General features: G+C 36.7%; 1 protein-coding gene across 7 annotated transcripts in view; it reads right to left on the reverse strand.

The window, feature by feature from the left end:
* The window catches only part of LAMA2 (laminin subunit alpha 2), a 374,696-nt gene that overhangs the window by 70,066 nt on the left and 288,042 nt on the right, over positions 1 to 16,588 (reverse strand). For all 7 annotated transcript variants that reach the window (XM_069787394.1, XM_069787391.1, XM_069787388.1 and 4 more), the window contains 6 exons: positions 16,421 to 16,532; positions 12,516 to 12,678; positions 8,560 to 8,770; positions 6,856 to 6,972; positions 5,547 to 5,710; positions 1,838 to 1,976 (listed from right to left, as the gene is read on the reverse strand). In XM_069787394.1, coding sequence (XP_069643495.1) covers positions 1,838 to 1,976; positions 5,547 to 5,710; positions 6,856 to 6,972; positions 8,560 to 8,770; positions 12,516 to 12,678; positions 16,421 to 16,532 — 906 coding nt within the window. The remainder of the gene's footprint in view (positions 1 to 1,837; positions 1,977 to 5,546; positions 5,711 to 6,855; positions 6,973 to 8,559; positions 8,771 to 12,515; positions 12,679 to 16,420; positions 16,533 to 16,588) is intronic.

The raw sequence follows: 16,588 nt of genomic DNA on the forward strand, positions 1-16,588 counted from the left end.
ATGACTAAACTTCATAATTAACATTTTTTTTAAATCTGAGCTGAAATCCTCACATGATCATGTACCAAATAATGGTTAACGTCTACCTTGCTCTGCAGAAATTTGATGGTAAACCACTGATTACCTCTATATCAAGTCAATAATGTTCAAAAGGCAGCAGCTCCCTCCATTTTCTTTTTTATCAACTAGATCCCTGTTACACATATACAACTCATAACAAAAGCCAAGCTCCCTCTAATGAATACATGAAATGGAGATGCTTAAAACCTCACCTTAATAATATCTTAGTCTCTTTCCCTGCTACTCACTTGCCTCTACATTATATTGTTCACCTTCAGCTCCATCCCTTTCAAATTATCTATCCATTTTCTCTCCATGTTGTAATCACCTGGTTCACTGTCTGATATATACTCTTTTGTAGCCATACTGTAATTGCTTGCTTTGTTTTTTGACTGCTCTAGGTGTCTTTTTTTCCTATTCAATCCTTGAAACAGCTGCCTGCCTCACTCATTGCAAGTCATCAAAGGAGCAAAAGTAAGCTACCTGTATTAAATCGTAATGAGAAGAAAAAAAAATCCACAGCTCCTTATTTATTTCTGCAGCGTAATTAGGAGTGAAACAAATAGGTGAAACAAATAGCTATAGTTAGGTGAAACAAATAACTATTTACAGAGAACTAGCACATACTAATGCGTGAGGTGAAATTTTTTCATCAAGAGAGAAATATAGTAATAAGTATTATTTGAAATAGAAGTTGACAATGTAAACAGCCAAAAAATATTAAAATTTTTGTGCAGTGGCTAGATCACTTTATCTCCCTCCTAAATACAGACCTTTACAGCATGTGATTGCTTCTGCTATTCTCATAATCCATTTGACTGAAGTAGCTCTCTGCAAGCTACCTTCATTCATGTACAAGTGCTGTAACTACAAGCTGCTTCTGTTCATCTATATGTTTCTGTATCAAATATAGGGCCTGGCAATTTCATGTTATACTGTCATTTCCTCCTGTTTCTCTGTGGCTGTGAAGTGCACGTCAGTTGCTCTCTGACTGACTTTGAAAAATTAGCCATTAACTCCTTTGATATTTGACATAAAAACCAATTCTGGTTACACTCAGAACATTTTCTGCTCACAGTATATGCATTAAGGAGCCAAGTTCCTCATTATGACTCAGGCTGGAGAGCTGGCTTTACCTTACAATCCTATTTTTAAAAGTTCTCTCCGTTTCCTCTGAAAATTGACATGCAGTACCTCACAGTGAGAATAAGATTTCTCTGTGAAAACCAGCAGAGGTCACAAAAGAAGCTGTATGGTTTCTATGAATAAAACTTTCTGCTCTCCTCCTACAATTCTTCATTTCTAGAATTCTGCCAGGTGCACACGGTTCATCCTATGTGCAGAGAAGTGCCTCTGAGCATCTTCATGGAACTAGAAGGTGAAGAGTTAATTAATGTATGGAGTTCTTTAGATGAGTGCAAAACATTTGTTAAATATAAACTAGCTTTACTGAGTATCAAATGACCTGCACTGCTGACTCAAAGCTATTGGCTTGAGCCATAGACAGAGACTGAAAGGCAGAAGACAGAGGGAGAAAGAATAGTAAACAAAAAGGGACAGAAAAATAAGGAACAGGAGTTAGGAACAAATGGGGATGTAGTCTGAAGGTACATGTAGCTCTGACAGGGGCATAGCTTTCTGATCTCAACACAAGAAGCTATGGTGGCAGGGGTCTCTAAATAAAGTCATAAAATGGCAAAACATGGATCTGAGATAAGGTGTAGCACAGTTCCACAGAAAATCTAAGCCTTATTCCCAATTTACTTATTTTTCTTACCGCTTGCATAGCTTCATTTGCAAGAGCCTTGGCTTCTTTGGCAACTTTTTCAGCTTCATCTGTGTAATCCTTGATGTTGGTATAAGCATTGAAAGCAAGTGTGGCATTGAAAGAGAGGTTTTTGGCTTCAGCAAGAATTCTGTTGGGATGGGAAAAGTAAACACACCAGTTAAACCTGCTATCAGAACTCAACAGAATGTAGTATCCTACTTTTTCAAACCCAACAGCCTGTATTTCTAAGGCTATTTCTAAGGCATTTCTTTTGAGAGCAGTGCTATACTTGAGATTTCAGGAGTTCTGGCATCATGTGTTTAATGGAATTCACATTTTATCTGTGCAGAAAGACATAAAAAACAATGTTCACTAAAAGAGGAACTTCTGTGAGATAAAAATTGATCAGACACTGAGAAAAGATAGTGCAGTGCTTAACATTACAATCCAGATAACATATATTCCTAATGTGCGTTTATAGGTTGAGCGTTGAGCCAGGCAACTCAATGAATTTTGCGCTGTATGAACATGGGGGATAATCACAGGCATGTCTTAAAGTAGACTCTCTGAACAACTGATTTCTTGGTCTGGCTGCCAAACACAGAAATGCCAGGTTTGGAGGAGATCTCACTGTCTAAAACAAATCCTAAATGTTAATATTGCTGACCAAAATGAAAAAAGTAAGCAATAATGCTTCATATTGAAAGGGATATTCCATTTACATGAAATACTCCTTTCTAATAACTATAATTAGATTAAAAGTTAATTATAAACAAACAATATTTCCTGGTGCAGGGACTGGAGCTCAGCTAACCCCCTTCCAGGGGAATTTCTAGCCAGCAGGCTGGAAAAATCACTTTTCTTGCACTCTCTCTGTATGATATATTCAAATATTTTCTACGAAGAAGTACTGCACCGACATAATTAACTTGAAAATGTCTATCTCAGTATACATTATGCCTGATGCCTATGATGCTTTTCCTGAATAAAGTCTAAATGGGCTAAAATACCCACTTGAACTGGACAAGAATGGATTTGAACTTGGATTTTTGCCTCTCTGGGAAATGCTCTAGCCATCAAGGTATATGGCCATATAAGGGAGGCAGGGATTACTCCTGCTGGACTTGTTCCAGCTTGTATAAAATACTTAGTCATTGAGACAGTGTGTGTGTGGAAGAAAGAGAAATTAATTCTCTAACCTAGTAATTAAACTATTCTCTGGGGAACTGGGACAGCTGGGCTCCAATCCTCACTTCAGTGAGTATTTAATGAATTCTACAAAATGCAACAGGAAGGACAAAGGGGATGGAATGTATACTCCCTGGACTCCACATGTAGTTAATAGAGGGAGAGAGATTCCCTTGAGGCTACTGCAGAAACAGCATGACTGAGCTGCCTCTGCATCACTCCTGGAAAAGTGTATCTCCTTCCTCAACTGCAGATGGAGCTCACTAGGCTATAGTAAGTTTTTGTGATGCTCTGTTAGAGAAATGTGCAGCCCAGAACAGCTATCTAGCTAGTAGCTCAAGTACTGCTTAGAAATATGGTTCAAGTCCCTTCTGGTTAGGAGGGAACTGAACTGAATTTGCCAATTACCAGTGACGTTTACTCATGAGCAGGCGATTAGCCGTAAGGGAGAAGCCTATACTATATGTCCTTGTATACAGGAAAAAGAACATTTTTTTTCTATGTTAAATTCATGAACTGTTCCATGTTCAAACTCTCAAGAGAACATCCTCACCATCAATCAATATACTATTTGAAGCCTTAGGGGGTGATTGGACAGAAATGGCTCTCCCTCAATTTCTCCTGTAAGATGAAATGGTATTTTTCAGCAAACTTAGTATTAACTGACAGACACTCAAGTGCCAGTTGCAAAGATAGATATATTTTTGAGTTCTTAAGACAGATAGAGACTGCATATTCCTGTAAAGTATGACTGTTTAATGTCAGTGCATGAAGTAAACAGCTTTATCCTGATGCAGGCTTACATAGAACCTTGGTATTTATTTGTCCTTTGAAATTATGTATCTATCTGACCACATTAGAAATTTTAATTTTGAACAATTTGCTTTTAGGCGTAATTTTTAAGGTCCTTGTTTCTGCATTTTTTATTGTATATCTTGAGAAACTGAGGTTGATGTCTGGATCAGATAGAAGTATAAATGGTACAGTTATACCACAATGAATGCAACTTCAAAAACTACCCTAAGCTCCTTATGGCCAAGCTGTCAATCTGTGATAAGACAGCCACGTGCATGCACCCACAAAAAAAGTCTATTCAGCATAGTTAAAAACCTCTATCTCAAAATATTTCTTGCCAACATTTCATTAAGGAGGCAAAATATTCTTTTCTATCTACATTTTCTCTACTTCTTAGTTCCCCCATGCCAACTTTCCATGTTCCAGTACTGTGGTTGGATATGACACTAGTCACCTACTTTAGGCCCGGAGGTGCACCACAAAACTGATGTGTCCCAATCAGACAGTGCACATACCATTTACAAAAGCCACATTTTTCTAGAAAGAGTACCCTTCAAATCCTTCTTACTCAGGAAACCACAGCTATCATTATTTTATGTACTCCTCAAAACACAAGACTGAATATCTAGAGTAGTGTGACTACACTGCATATGAAGCCAGTAATTTTACAAGTATCAAACACTTTATCAGAGATAATTCTGTGCCTTTCCCTCAAAATTACAGATGCTGGCAAGAAAAATGTGTTAAGCATCTGCTCACAAGTCTTTGGGATATTACAGTCATCAGGTAGATCTAAAAGATGTAAGCCGCAAAAAAGGAGCATATTGTTGATGTTAAAAAAACCCTCAACTCTTTTTTATTCACACTGTGCTTTTGAGAAAATAAAACTCTGAAGCTATGCTGGGGACATGTCCAAGAGGCAGAATATCCATGATCTATTTCTGAGTATTACTGTTGCAAATTACAATTACTATTTATAGCTTGCTTTCTTAAATGCAAAAAATACAATAAAACAAAAAACACCCTCTCTCTTCCCTCCCCCAAACCCCCAGCAAACCCCAAACAAAACAAAAAACCCACAACCCTTACCTTCTATTCTTTCCAGGAAACTGTATTAATGGTGAGTTATAAAGTACCATTCTTCTGAAAGGGCTGTGGTCATATAAACCAAGGGCATTGCAATTCTCACTTATATTTAGAAATGTGATAGTGGTAAACAGAAACTGAAGTTTCTGTAATTAGGTTTAAGCATTTTGGCCCATGACGTCTATTTGTTTTGGGAGTGTTTTAAAACCACTAGAGAGATTACTGTCCATGGAGGGATTTCTGACAGTAAACAAATGAGCACCATGATAAGGGTCTCCTAGCAAAATGGTCATCTTAAAAATAAAAATAGTGTTTGTTTTTAACAAATGTTTATGAAAATACTTAGTGGGCTCTGTGAGACATCAACGTAGCAGTAAGCATACGGTAAGTTAAAGTGTGTTATAAGTGCATCTGAGGGCACTGTTCACAGTTAATGCAGCCTATAAGCACCGCAAGATGTATGAAAGGGTTTACAAGAGGTACACACACAAATTAACCAACTGGATAGTTGTATGCTCATATAGAACACTGGTTATTTGTATACTCCCAGTGACAGGTGTAAAAGTCTAAGAATGCCATTCAACTTCTGTCAAGCAATTTTACAAACTTGCTTCATGATTTTATCATTACCAGTGAATCGCTGCCTTACCCATCCAGTATTGCAGATGATTCATTCAGCTGGGCTGCGTGGTTCTCAGCTTGCAACACCTTTTCTGGAAGCATCCTGTCATGAATTTCTTGTGATAAGTCATCTATTTTATCCTTCAGCTGATCTGACATTGGCTGTATCTTATCTGCAACACCTTCTACATACTGAAAATGACAAATGAAAGGCCTTTAAGCAGCTGAATACAAGCACTCTGTAGCCCTTTATATATACATATAGATATATTTTCCTTGTGAGATATTATTTCTTAACTTACCCATGCATTAAGACTTCAGGGAACTAATATGGAAAGAATAAAGGAATGGCTGGACTGGAGAGCAGAGAGGAGACAAAACAATATTCCAAGAGCTGCTTGCCTCTCTTGAGCTTAGTAGAAGTTTTTATTTTACAATTAAGGAACTGCACAGTTTAAAAGCTAATAAACTCTAATTTGGATTTCTTTCCTAAATGCAGATGCATACATAGTTATACTAAACTGTTATGCTCCACAATAACAACTAACTAATGACAGAGGCTTCATGTTTCATGACCCTTTGAGTGACTCCAATGTATTTTTGTTTATTAAAGTATCTTAGCAAGAACCATACTTTTTGAAGACCTGCCATTCCTGTTCCAACAAACTGTCTCAAAGTGTTTCCTTTCCCATTTCTCCAAAAGGCATTTTTCCATTCATTATAACAATTTTCAATGCAAGATAGAAATATTTCCAGAACAAATGATATTTCCAGATATTTTTTTTTTTTGGTAGCTAAGGCACTTATCTCAAACTCTGTTGATAAAACTTTTAAGGCAGAATTTTCAAAAACATTATGTAAAATGAGAGTGCAATCCTCTCCTCTCCTTAATCTATCTAGACCTAAAATTGTTGCCACAGGCAACAAATTATTTTTGAAGTTTCCTTCTGATATGCACACACAGTTTTTTGCAGATAAATTTACATCTAGATCACAGAGTCACCGTGAGATTGTGAATGGGTCTGCTGCATCTACAATTCTAAAGCTAATGTCAGTACTGCAATCAGGATACCATATTTATAAGGCAGAGTCCATGAAAAATTATGAGCTAGCTCTTTATGTAGTCCAGTGAATCACTTAAATCTCAAAGTTAATCATTTTAATATACCAGATAAGCTTTTCTGCCATACAGCAATGGAAAAATGATTTCTTCCAATTCAAATATTCCAACGTTGGTAAATAAAAAGAAAAATCAGGTGTTACTTTAATTATCTACTTTGCTTCCATAATGATGTTTCATTGTACTAATTCTCAGATAAGGATGATAAAACACTCACCTCTACAGCTAAGCTGATTTCATTTGCAAGTTTGTTGGCTTCACTAAGGACATGTTTCCCTTCCTGCAGGCTCTTCTCAACATCTTGTCTGCCATCTTCTACAGCTTGCTTCTTCTTCTATAGGATGTGTTCACACAAAGAAAAATACGAGTTGTTTACTAGAATGGGGATGCCAGTTCAAATACCAGCATCCCAATACAAGACTGCTTTTTTGCCACCATGCCACAATGCCACTTCTGGAATTCTCTGATCTTTCAGACCAAAGACAGTGACAACAATAAAGCACATATAATGTAAGGTATCTTCTTCTTCTCTTCCTGTCCCCAGCTTTGTATCCCCCTCCCACACAGTACATTTTTTTTGCTCTATAACAGAGGTAACTGACTATTGCAAAATGAATCAGAAAGAAGTTAGAAATCATAATCTTTACCCAGCTGTGCAAGTTCCTCATTTTGGCAACTACCTTCTCTGGCTATCAAGGCAAAATTTATCAAAATATTCTGCTGCTTTCCTATTTACGGCCACTGGTATTTCACTACCTACTGAATGTAAAATAAAAGATGACGGTTTGGAGCAACCTTAGGATTCTTGGTTTTCCAACTAGTAAAAATACTGCATATTGTGTAATAAGGATGGTCTTCTGAATAAGGAACTGGCAATTTCCTGTGCAAGATCCATTAGTCACAGATCACAAATTAGTTTGACAGGAGATCCTGACATTCTAGTGTTAAGAGTGCTGTGATGGCTTATTGGTCAAAACAGGGTCAAAATAAAGCAAAAAACTCCTCAAAACAACCAGGTGAACAGGACTGCTGGAAAGGATGCCTTCAGGCACTCTGATATTGTGATGCAGAGAATATTTTAAAAACTGACACAGCAGGTAATTTCTCCAACCTTTATCCACCCACCTTTGGGAAGAAAATGCACAGAACAGAGAACACCTATCTTCTTTACAGCACTGTATTTCCTTAATTCAATCAAGCCCACAAATCTCTGCTGAGAATTGAGGTCTCGGAACTCTAACCTCATCATTGTACATGAGGTGAAAGCTCATCTAGATACAAACAGCGTTGAAACATTTATCTTCATTAGGTTGACTCTGCTCTTTATGTCTTGGTTAAATGCTTGTTAATGTACACTATAATATGCTCTTTAAGTCTCTGCAATTTAAATTAAATCACAAGCATACCCCTCTGCTATGAGGGAGATAATTCATAACAGCTACTAACTACAGAGGATAGAGTTTGATTTATTACTCTGTAATATCCACATACCCCCTTCAGTCTTCTTCCCAGGGGCTGGAGAGGGAGATGAAAGTGTAAGTTTTCTAGGAGCAAATATATGACAGCACAGATTTTAAGTGAACTCCTATTTAAATCTTGAGCACAGGATTTGAACTTTATGTGACTATTTATACTGGGATGAATTTAATCTCCCTCAGATTAATAAATCCAATGCACCCTCCACTCAGTGTTTAAAAGCAGATGATATTATTTTGATAAAGCTGCAGAGTAATTCTACTTTTAAAAGCCAATGCATTTCCTCATTCTGAGGAACATGTTTCCTTTTAATTACATCAGATATAGTTATATTTTAATAATATTTTTTGGTTTGCTTTTATTTTTGTTTCAAGATTTAATCATGCAAAGTTTCAAACTTTGATCAGACTCCAAGTAATCAAGGATACAACTTGTCAGCACTCACCTCTACCATGGTCATATTTTTTTGGTTGACTGCAGATAAACGATCAGCATCCCTGATTTTACTTGTAGCTTCTCTTAGCAGGTCTTGAGCATCATCAACTTTGGTGTGGTAGTTTGCTAGCTTGTCCCGGACCTCATTTTTGAGATCCTCATTTTTCTCACTGGGCTCACCAAATAATTTCTTCACCTTGTCCAAAACATCTTCTGCATTCCTGCAACACATCATCACCCATGAAGGCACTGAGTTCATATTCCCTACACCAAATAATTTGAATATTCTTAATAACATGCAAATGAAATAGACTTCTAAATTTAATCTTAAAGTAACTTTCAAGAGAACACATGCTTAATAAAGTGAAATGACAGTTGTTCTTAAGCCTTTTCTTAAAGAGTTTTTTAAATGCCACTAAGGTTCTACTTATGAAGTAGAAAATATTCAAATATTCTCCACTGAAGACCGTTTTGTCTTTTTTTTTTTTTTTTGTAAGTTGCCATTGAGATCTGACTAGGAAAGTGAAGTTTTCTGAAACATTTCAACTTGTCAGAAAGATTTCCTTCATCCACATTAATGTGACACAAAGTGGTTTCCTACCTTGAACTGAGGGGGATATGTAGATATGCCTGATTTCAAGCTGTCTTGGAGCAGACAAACTGCTTTAGACAGTCAAAAATCATAAATACTTTCCTGTGAAATAAACAACCGCCAGGATCCTTGGATTTATGACTTCCAGTAGCCAAAGAATTTTGTTTATCTAAAATACATTCTGGGATATTTTTAACAGACTTTGGTTACACAGAAATAGAAAGTTCACAAGTGCCTGCTTTTGGCAGGGGATGCAATATTTCTTGATCATCAGAGAGCTGCTGCACCCAGTTTTAAAGGACTGGAGTATTGGAGTCTTTATGCCCTGTCATTTGCCTGCCTCATGATACCAGGCCATTGAATCAGTTTAATGTAATGCAACACCACTGTGTTAATGCAATGATACAACAAGAACAGGAAAAAAAAAAAAAAAAAGGGAGAGATAAAAAAAGAGGCACTTCCAAAATGATGCTTTAGTGGTAAAGAAAAATCCTAAGTAAACAGGAATCTGTAGGATAGATAATACCCACAGAAGAAATCTATCACACTTGCACGTAGAATAGATTAAGTTTTTCTTCTTATCTCATTATGGCAAAGTGTCTGAAGAAGCTGTGAGGAAAACAAGAGCTGTATTTTCTGAAAAACACTGCAGTTTGGCCTGCCTATAGTCAGTTCCACTAGAAACCTTCTAAAAATAAACACATAAATAAATGCACACACACAAAAAATATCTGAGAGGTGGAAAAGATATGCTGCCACTGGGCATAATTTAGATGAAGGATCTGAACTGGAGCCAAGGAAAGCCAAATTGTTACCTTAGCTTTGGGATTTTCTGACATGGATATTTTTTTTTCCCCCCATCTGCCCTGCCTTTGGTTTTGATGAACAAAATTGTTCATGTTGTAAATTTGCAACTTCTGAGGACAAAATATTTAATCAAAAATTAAATCCCAGTATTGACATCCTGACACAGAAGAAGCATCCAAATGAATTCAGAATTTCTCCCATACCTTCTCCATTGTTCTTTTTACAAGCAGCTACTGTCTTCTGCACTTCTGGCAAATTTTTACACCCTTATCACTCTGCAGTACTGGAGGAACAGTACAAGACAGATGGATTTCCTTTTTATGCCCTTGCATCATAGCACAGTCCAAACTACCTATCTGTCCAGTAGTCTACCTCAAAACTCCTCACTGGTGCTCTAAAGATGATACTTCTGTATTGACCTGTTATGCATTTTTCCCTCTGCTCTTTCTAATGAAGTACAAGGCAAAAAATCTGCTCCATGTAATCCCTTGCTTTATGTATCAGAATTTCTGTGTGACTGGGCTGCACCACATTTCTGGAAATACTATCTTGTACATTTAGGCTGTGCTACTTTCACTGGATAAAAGAACAAAACTATACAAAATGCTTGAAGTGTTAGAAGAAACAATCACAGGTCTGGCCTAACAGCTGGAATGCTGTATGGTCTGGATCCTCAAAATGAGTACAAGGGAACAAAAGAAAGATTAGAAACTGATGACAAAATGATTAAAAAGCCCCTCAAGGATATATATATATATATATATATATGAGAGTCTAAATACGTTAGAATTATCCTATCAGGAGAAGAAATGAGGACTACAACATCATGTGCAGCACGGATAAGGTGACCAACTGTCCAATGTCTCTCCAAATGCAAAAATGAATATTAGGATGCAATGTCAAAACACAGGAGGCATCTCTTCAAACACTGTGTGGCTGAGTTATGCAATTCATTCTTACAGGAAACTGGATGATAGAAGTTCACAACAGCTCAAAAGCCATCAGACAAATTTATGGAAGAAAAAGTCACACAAAAATAAAGCTATTTAGCACACTAAATAGAAAGATAGAATTCTGGCTCACAGCATCCCTTCATAGCAACTTGGTGGCATCTGAGAAAATGTGTAGGAATCTTATAAAATATTGAAAGATTTATTTCATAAGTATGAAAATCAGGGCAGTTTAGAGCAGAAACTGGTGTATTTTTAGAGAGAAATTATTGACTAATGTGCCATTTCAGTACACTAAGACAATTAGATTACAAACTTGATTTGAAAAGTTTGAAGGAAAATAAATGAGGGGAAAAGCTGCACATATAAGAGCATGATTTCATGCTAGTCTGACAGTTTCATGTTGGCTGTAGCATCTGAGGACTAAGAACACCTTGTTTGAAAGGCCTCCCTCCAGTTTGTCCTAAAATTGCAGGCAGCACTTTCAAAGGTTTGGATAAATTTTTCTCATCCCTACTTTTTCCTGGTTTCTTTCTATGTGTGAGTGGAGAAGGGATAGAAGAGGATCAGTAGAATCAGAAGAAAAAGCAATAAAACATTGCTGAAAAATAAGTTTGCAACATATCCTTTTTCAAGAGAACAGAAAGTTAGAATCATTAGAATTATGGGAAGAAATACTGTACTGGTAGGATTTTCAGAAGATGATTTGGTTTATAAAGTGTAAGATAGGCAGTGCAAACTTGATTCTATATTGCTTGGAAATCTTAGCTAATCTTGTATTCTATTTACATCTCCTTACACTATGCACACACTTGACAACTGATGTTTTCAGGCCTCTATCCCAGAGAGTGTTCTGAGCCATAACAACTTCAATGGACCACATAGCTGCTCAGCTGGATTACCTGCTAGGTGTTTGCTCTCAGGAAGTGCTAAGCAAAGCCTAGCTCTAAAAATATGGCTAGTCTGACTGATACAGAAGTAACAGAATACCAGATTTTACCTTCAAGCCAAGTATTTTTCTGGGCCAGGTAAGTTTTCAGCATTTTGCAAAATGCTTTATAAAGAGCTGCCAATATAATTATATATACATATACAGCTTTTATTTTTACAGATAACTAAATAACCAAAGCCTGGGCTTCTGAACTGTGCCACAGAGCTGGAATATTCTGATCTATGCTATTCTATATATGGCAAAATACATCCTTTCGAATGGCTATGCCACTGGACAAACTTTGCAGACAGATAATGTTTTTATTAGACCAATTAGTTTTCCAGAAAAAAGCTCAAGCTTCTAGACAAGCTTTTTGGTACAAAAGCCATTCATCAGGTCTGAAGCAGAAGCTAAAAACAAACTGAGAAAAATGGCTTAGAATTTGAGTAGAAATGTTGCTGGTACCTGTAGAGCAGAGAAGTAATTTCCTAGGAATTGCTTTCCACATATGTAAGCATTTCCAAAAATGCAAATGCTACATTAACAGATATGAAGCATTAGACTTTGCTTTCCTTCACATTTCTGTAAACCCCAGCTTGAAAACTTGGTTGGAAAAGATGACAATCACATTTACAAGAGTCATATATTATCACTGGGAGGTTGAAGACTGAGGTGTCTCTACTTACTTTAACTCATCTTGAGCTATTCTTTCTTGCATATTCAGCTCTCTACTTCTCAGCTCTGCAATCATTCTGTCAGCTTCACTCTGCAGTTCTGGAATACTCTTCTCCAAGGTCTCATCTTGGGTTCTGAGTGTCTTGTTCAGTTTTATAGCATCTTCGTTTGCAGCTGCAGGGGGCCAAAAAATATTTATGTAGGGAGTTAGTAAATAAAAACAATAGAGGGGCTTTAAGCATCTGCCCATCATCTCTACCAGCAAGTGGAATGCAACTTGCACTCGTTACTCCTGCTGTGAAATATAAAGGATGGTTAATCCAATGTTCAGTAACAAATGAGAAAATGTTAAATGTTTCATCAAACCTTTCATTATAGCTCACTTTTAAGCACAATAATTAAAGTGAAGAAGTCTTTATATCCAGTTTAAGAAATATATTGCTCCCCTCCTCCTCCCCCTGCAAGAAAGAATTTGCACTGAAACTCTGAAACAGTGGAAGATAATCTGGTATATTGCTCATAGAATTAAGGAGCAGGCAGTACAAGCAATGAAAATTAGATTTAAATTACTTTTAGAGAACTTCAAAATATGTCATTTTTAGCATTCAGACTTAACAGTGCTAGGAAGAATAAATGATTGGGAAATTTCAGAAAAAGGAGAGAGAAGAGGAGTGAAACACACCCACAAATGTCTAAACCTGCCCATGTGTTTAGAAGCAGATATCCAGAAATGGAAAAGGGTATGAAGGTTGGAATATATGATGGTACACTGTAAATATATTATGTATCTGGAATAGCTGAATTATTGCTAACTGATAAAGCTGTACACATGGTATCATAGCTGAATTATTGCTAACTGATAAAGCTGTACACATGGTATCATATTCAAGGACTGACTAAATTCTTTCTGCCATAACACACCACAACATTTAGAATATACACTTTCAGAAGCAACTAGGTAATTTACGACAATCAGTTCCATCTTCAATTTTAAAAAGTACTGCTGCCTTTTCATAGGCACAGGCTCTCAAGTAACTGATTTCTCCAAATAGCACAGTTCCTGGTCACATGGGTACTTCTAAATATTTTAAATTAAAATCTGTCTTCCAAAATTCAAATAAATTACTATTTAATCTACACATTGTATAGGTTTAAAGCAAATTATGAAGAAAATTCTAATCCAATGATGTCTTTGATTTGCTGGTAAGAACTGAGATTTGGATCTTTAATCAAGAGTGGTTATGCGTGGGGTAGTGAGGACTGGAAAAAGACTACACTTTGCTTAAATGGATCATGAATCACTTCTGTGCATTATGTTATGTATCATTACCAATTTACCTCAGGCCAGGAATGGGCATATATTAATTTTTTTAAAAATCTGGAATGAATAAATAAATAATAATTTAGCCTCCCTGAATATTTACCTTAAAAGAGAAAATGGATATGTTATCTCAGCTTTTATTAGGTTCAGGAAAATTTATACCTAGCTTTATCTTTCTCCTCCATCTTCTTCTTCTCATAACAATGTTTACTTTCTAGTCTTAGTATACTGCAAACTATCAGAGTCCAGTGGTGGTAAAAGATTTGGATGCACTGACATAGACGAACACAAGGAAGGGCAAAGCTGGGGAAATTCCATAGTTAAGAGGGAAAACTAGTTACAGGTACTCAGAGTTCAGAAAGTCAGCAATCAGTTCAGCAGAAATGGATCAGTGGTCAGAGTATGGTCATTACAACAAATCACTAAAAACTTCTCACTTGTAAGAAGGAGTTTTTATGGTTTGAAGAATTCCTTGATCCTCTGATGTTTAGAAAGGCATCAGTCAGATCTACAATCATGTAGCAAATCCAGTTGAGTATTTTCATTAATGATTCTGGGAAAAAAAAAAAACCCAAACCAAAACCCCAAAGTCTACTGATAATATATGCTCATGAGGAAAAGTTGTAAGACAGTCTTAGCAGAGAAGGATTGGAATGCTATGCAGAAAGAACTGGGTGACCTTCAAAACTGAAGTAATCAAACTGGAATGAGATTTCAATAGTAGAAAATATAAGGTTGTGAACTAAATAACAACAGAAATTTCAGCTGTAAACTATGGCTTCACCAGTTAGATACAAGGTACGACTGAGAAGAACATAGTTATATTATGAATCTCCAATGGCACCCAGCTGTGAAAAAAAGGAAATGCTATCCCAGAATGTATTAGGAGAGCTGACATAGGCAGGATTTAGTGCTACTGAAGTGCAAGTCACTGAAGCAACCTCATTTCAATGCTTGTTACCTGTGCCCTGGAAAGATGAACCTAATTTTTAACAGGGGAAGGGAAATTATATGAAAGTGAGCCGGGACATTTGGGAGACTATGCTTTAAGGTGTTTTAGTCTAGGAAAAAAGGGGCTGAAGGGGAATACGATTCCTCTCTGTGAACATAGTTGGGGGTGGGAGAGGGAGGAGAAGCACTTGGGAGAGGAAAAAAACCTATTTGAACTGAAGAACAAGGTTGGCAAAAGAATACATGACGATAAACCAAACATGAATATTTTTAGCTAGAAATGAGAAGGTTTGTAGTAATGAAGAGTTCTGAAACTGCCTCCTATTCAGATTGTGTGTATTTGTGGAAACTACTTTGAAGATGAGGGTTAGAAAGTTTATGATAGCAGGGGAGTGGATGCAGCTACCCAGGAGGTATCTTTCAGTCCTGTGCTCCTGTATTTCATCTATTCTTAAAACATTAACTTGGCCACTAGGCAAACACATTGATTTTAGAGTCTTTGTCAACTTCTAAGATACCGCATAAATTTATTTCACCCCCTCAATGTCTTCTAACTCTGTACTTCCTATTGCCAAACCTGCTTGAGGAAACCTTTGCTTGGGTTACAAACACTGGGCATAAACTGAGGAGCAAAAAATTGGTTTAGCCCTTGTCATCCCAAACTCATCTTGAAATATGAGGAACCTGGTCTTTTGTTTAAAGAAATTCTTGAAAACTTGCTTTCTTTTTCTTGTTGCTTTTCCCACATTTATTTCATGTCAAAGTTGCACATCCTATAGATATCCTAAACTGCTGTTCAGTTCAGCTACAGGGCATGTACAGGGATGTGTTACATGAAAGGCAATATAAAATGTATTTTATAGCACTTGGACAAAAGTGGAAGCTTTCCCTTTCAATGAAATGGGCCTTCAGAAGCATAACTACTGAAATCAGTACTATAGTGGGAGTTTTGAGTAAGAAAGAACAGATCACTATTTTTCAAGTAAAAAAACCTGCCTGTGATTGCCAATCGTTTTCATATTTTTCAGCCATTATCTCATTTAACAGCTTCATGCAATATATAGGTCTTGCTTCTCAAAGCCATCTACAATAATTTTGCTCATAAGTCTTTACTGCATTGTAAGTGCAGTGAATCAGCTTGTGGAAGAAAGAGTTGGCTCCATGCCACTACTTAGGTAGGGTTAAGAGTCACTTGCAAATTCCAAGCAGCAGATGTTCATTAACAGCAAGTAGTAATGTATTTTTGAAGTAATTTTGGGGAATTAAGATGAAACGTTAATGTACCAAGTGCTAAAATTACATCAAGCTTTTTTATCAATACATGTTTTTAACTGCTTTGAAAATAAAGAAAAGCTAAGCCCTGTTAGTTACTTCATCATAATAGTTTTTCTTCAAATATCTGCAAAAATCCTGAAGGAACATACTCAATATTCTGCTAGTCTTTGTTCATACATTGTTTAAATAAACTGCATCTGTAGATTGGAAAAAGTCTGCAGATAGTTAACTGTAGTTTCTTCACTCAACATTTAAAGCACATGACATTTCTCAGTGAATAAACTCTTCTTCATTGTCTCTCAGACCCTCTTCCCCACCATCCTTCAGTTTTCTTGAGAAACAACTGGCATATTTTTCTTTTTCCAATACCTTCAGCAGCTTGGAGAATGCCTTTGACGAACTGTCCAAGAGATTTCGCTCTGTCATTAGTCCTCTCAGCATCCTGCCTGGTTTGCTCACCATCTGCTGTCACCTTGGTAGCCTAGTGATTCAAATTCAGGAAAAGTATAATTAATAAACAGGACAAGGCTGCACTAT

This window comes from Haliaeetus albicilla, chromosome 7 (genome assembly GCF_947461875.1).
Source record: "Haliaeetus albicilla chromosome 7, bHalAlb1.1, whole genome shotgun sequence".
Taxonomy (NCBI): Eukaryota; Metazoa; Chordata; class Aves; order Accipitriformes; family Accipitridae; genus Haliaeetus; species Haliaeetus albicilla.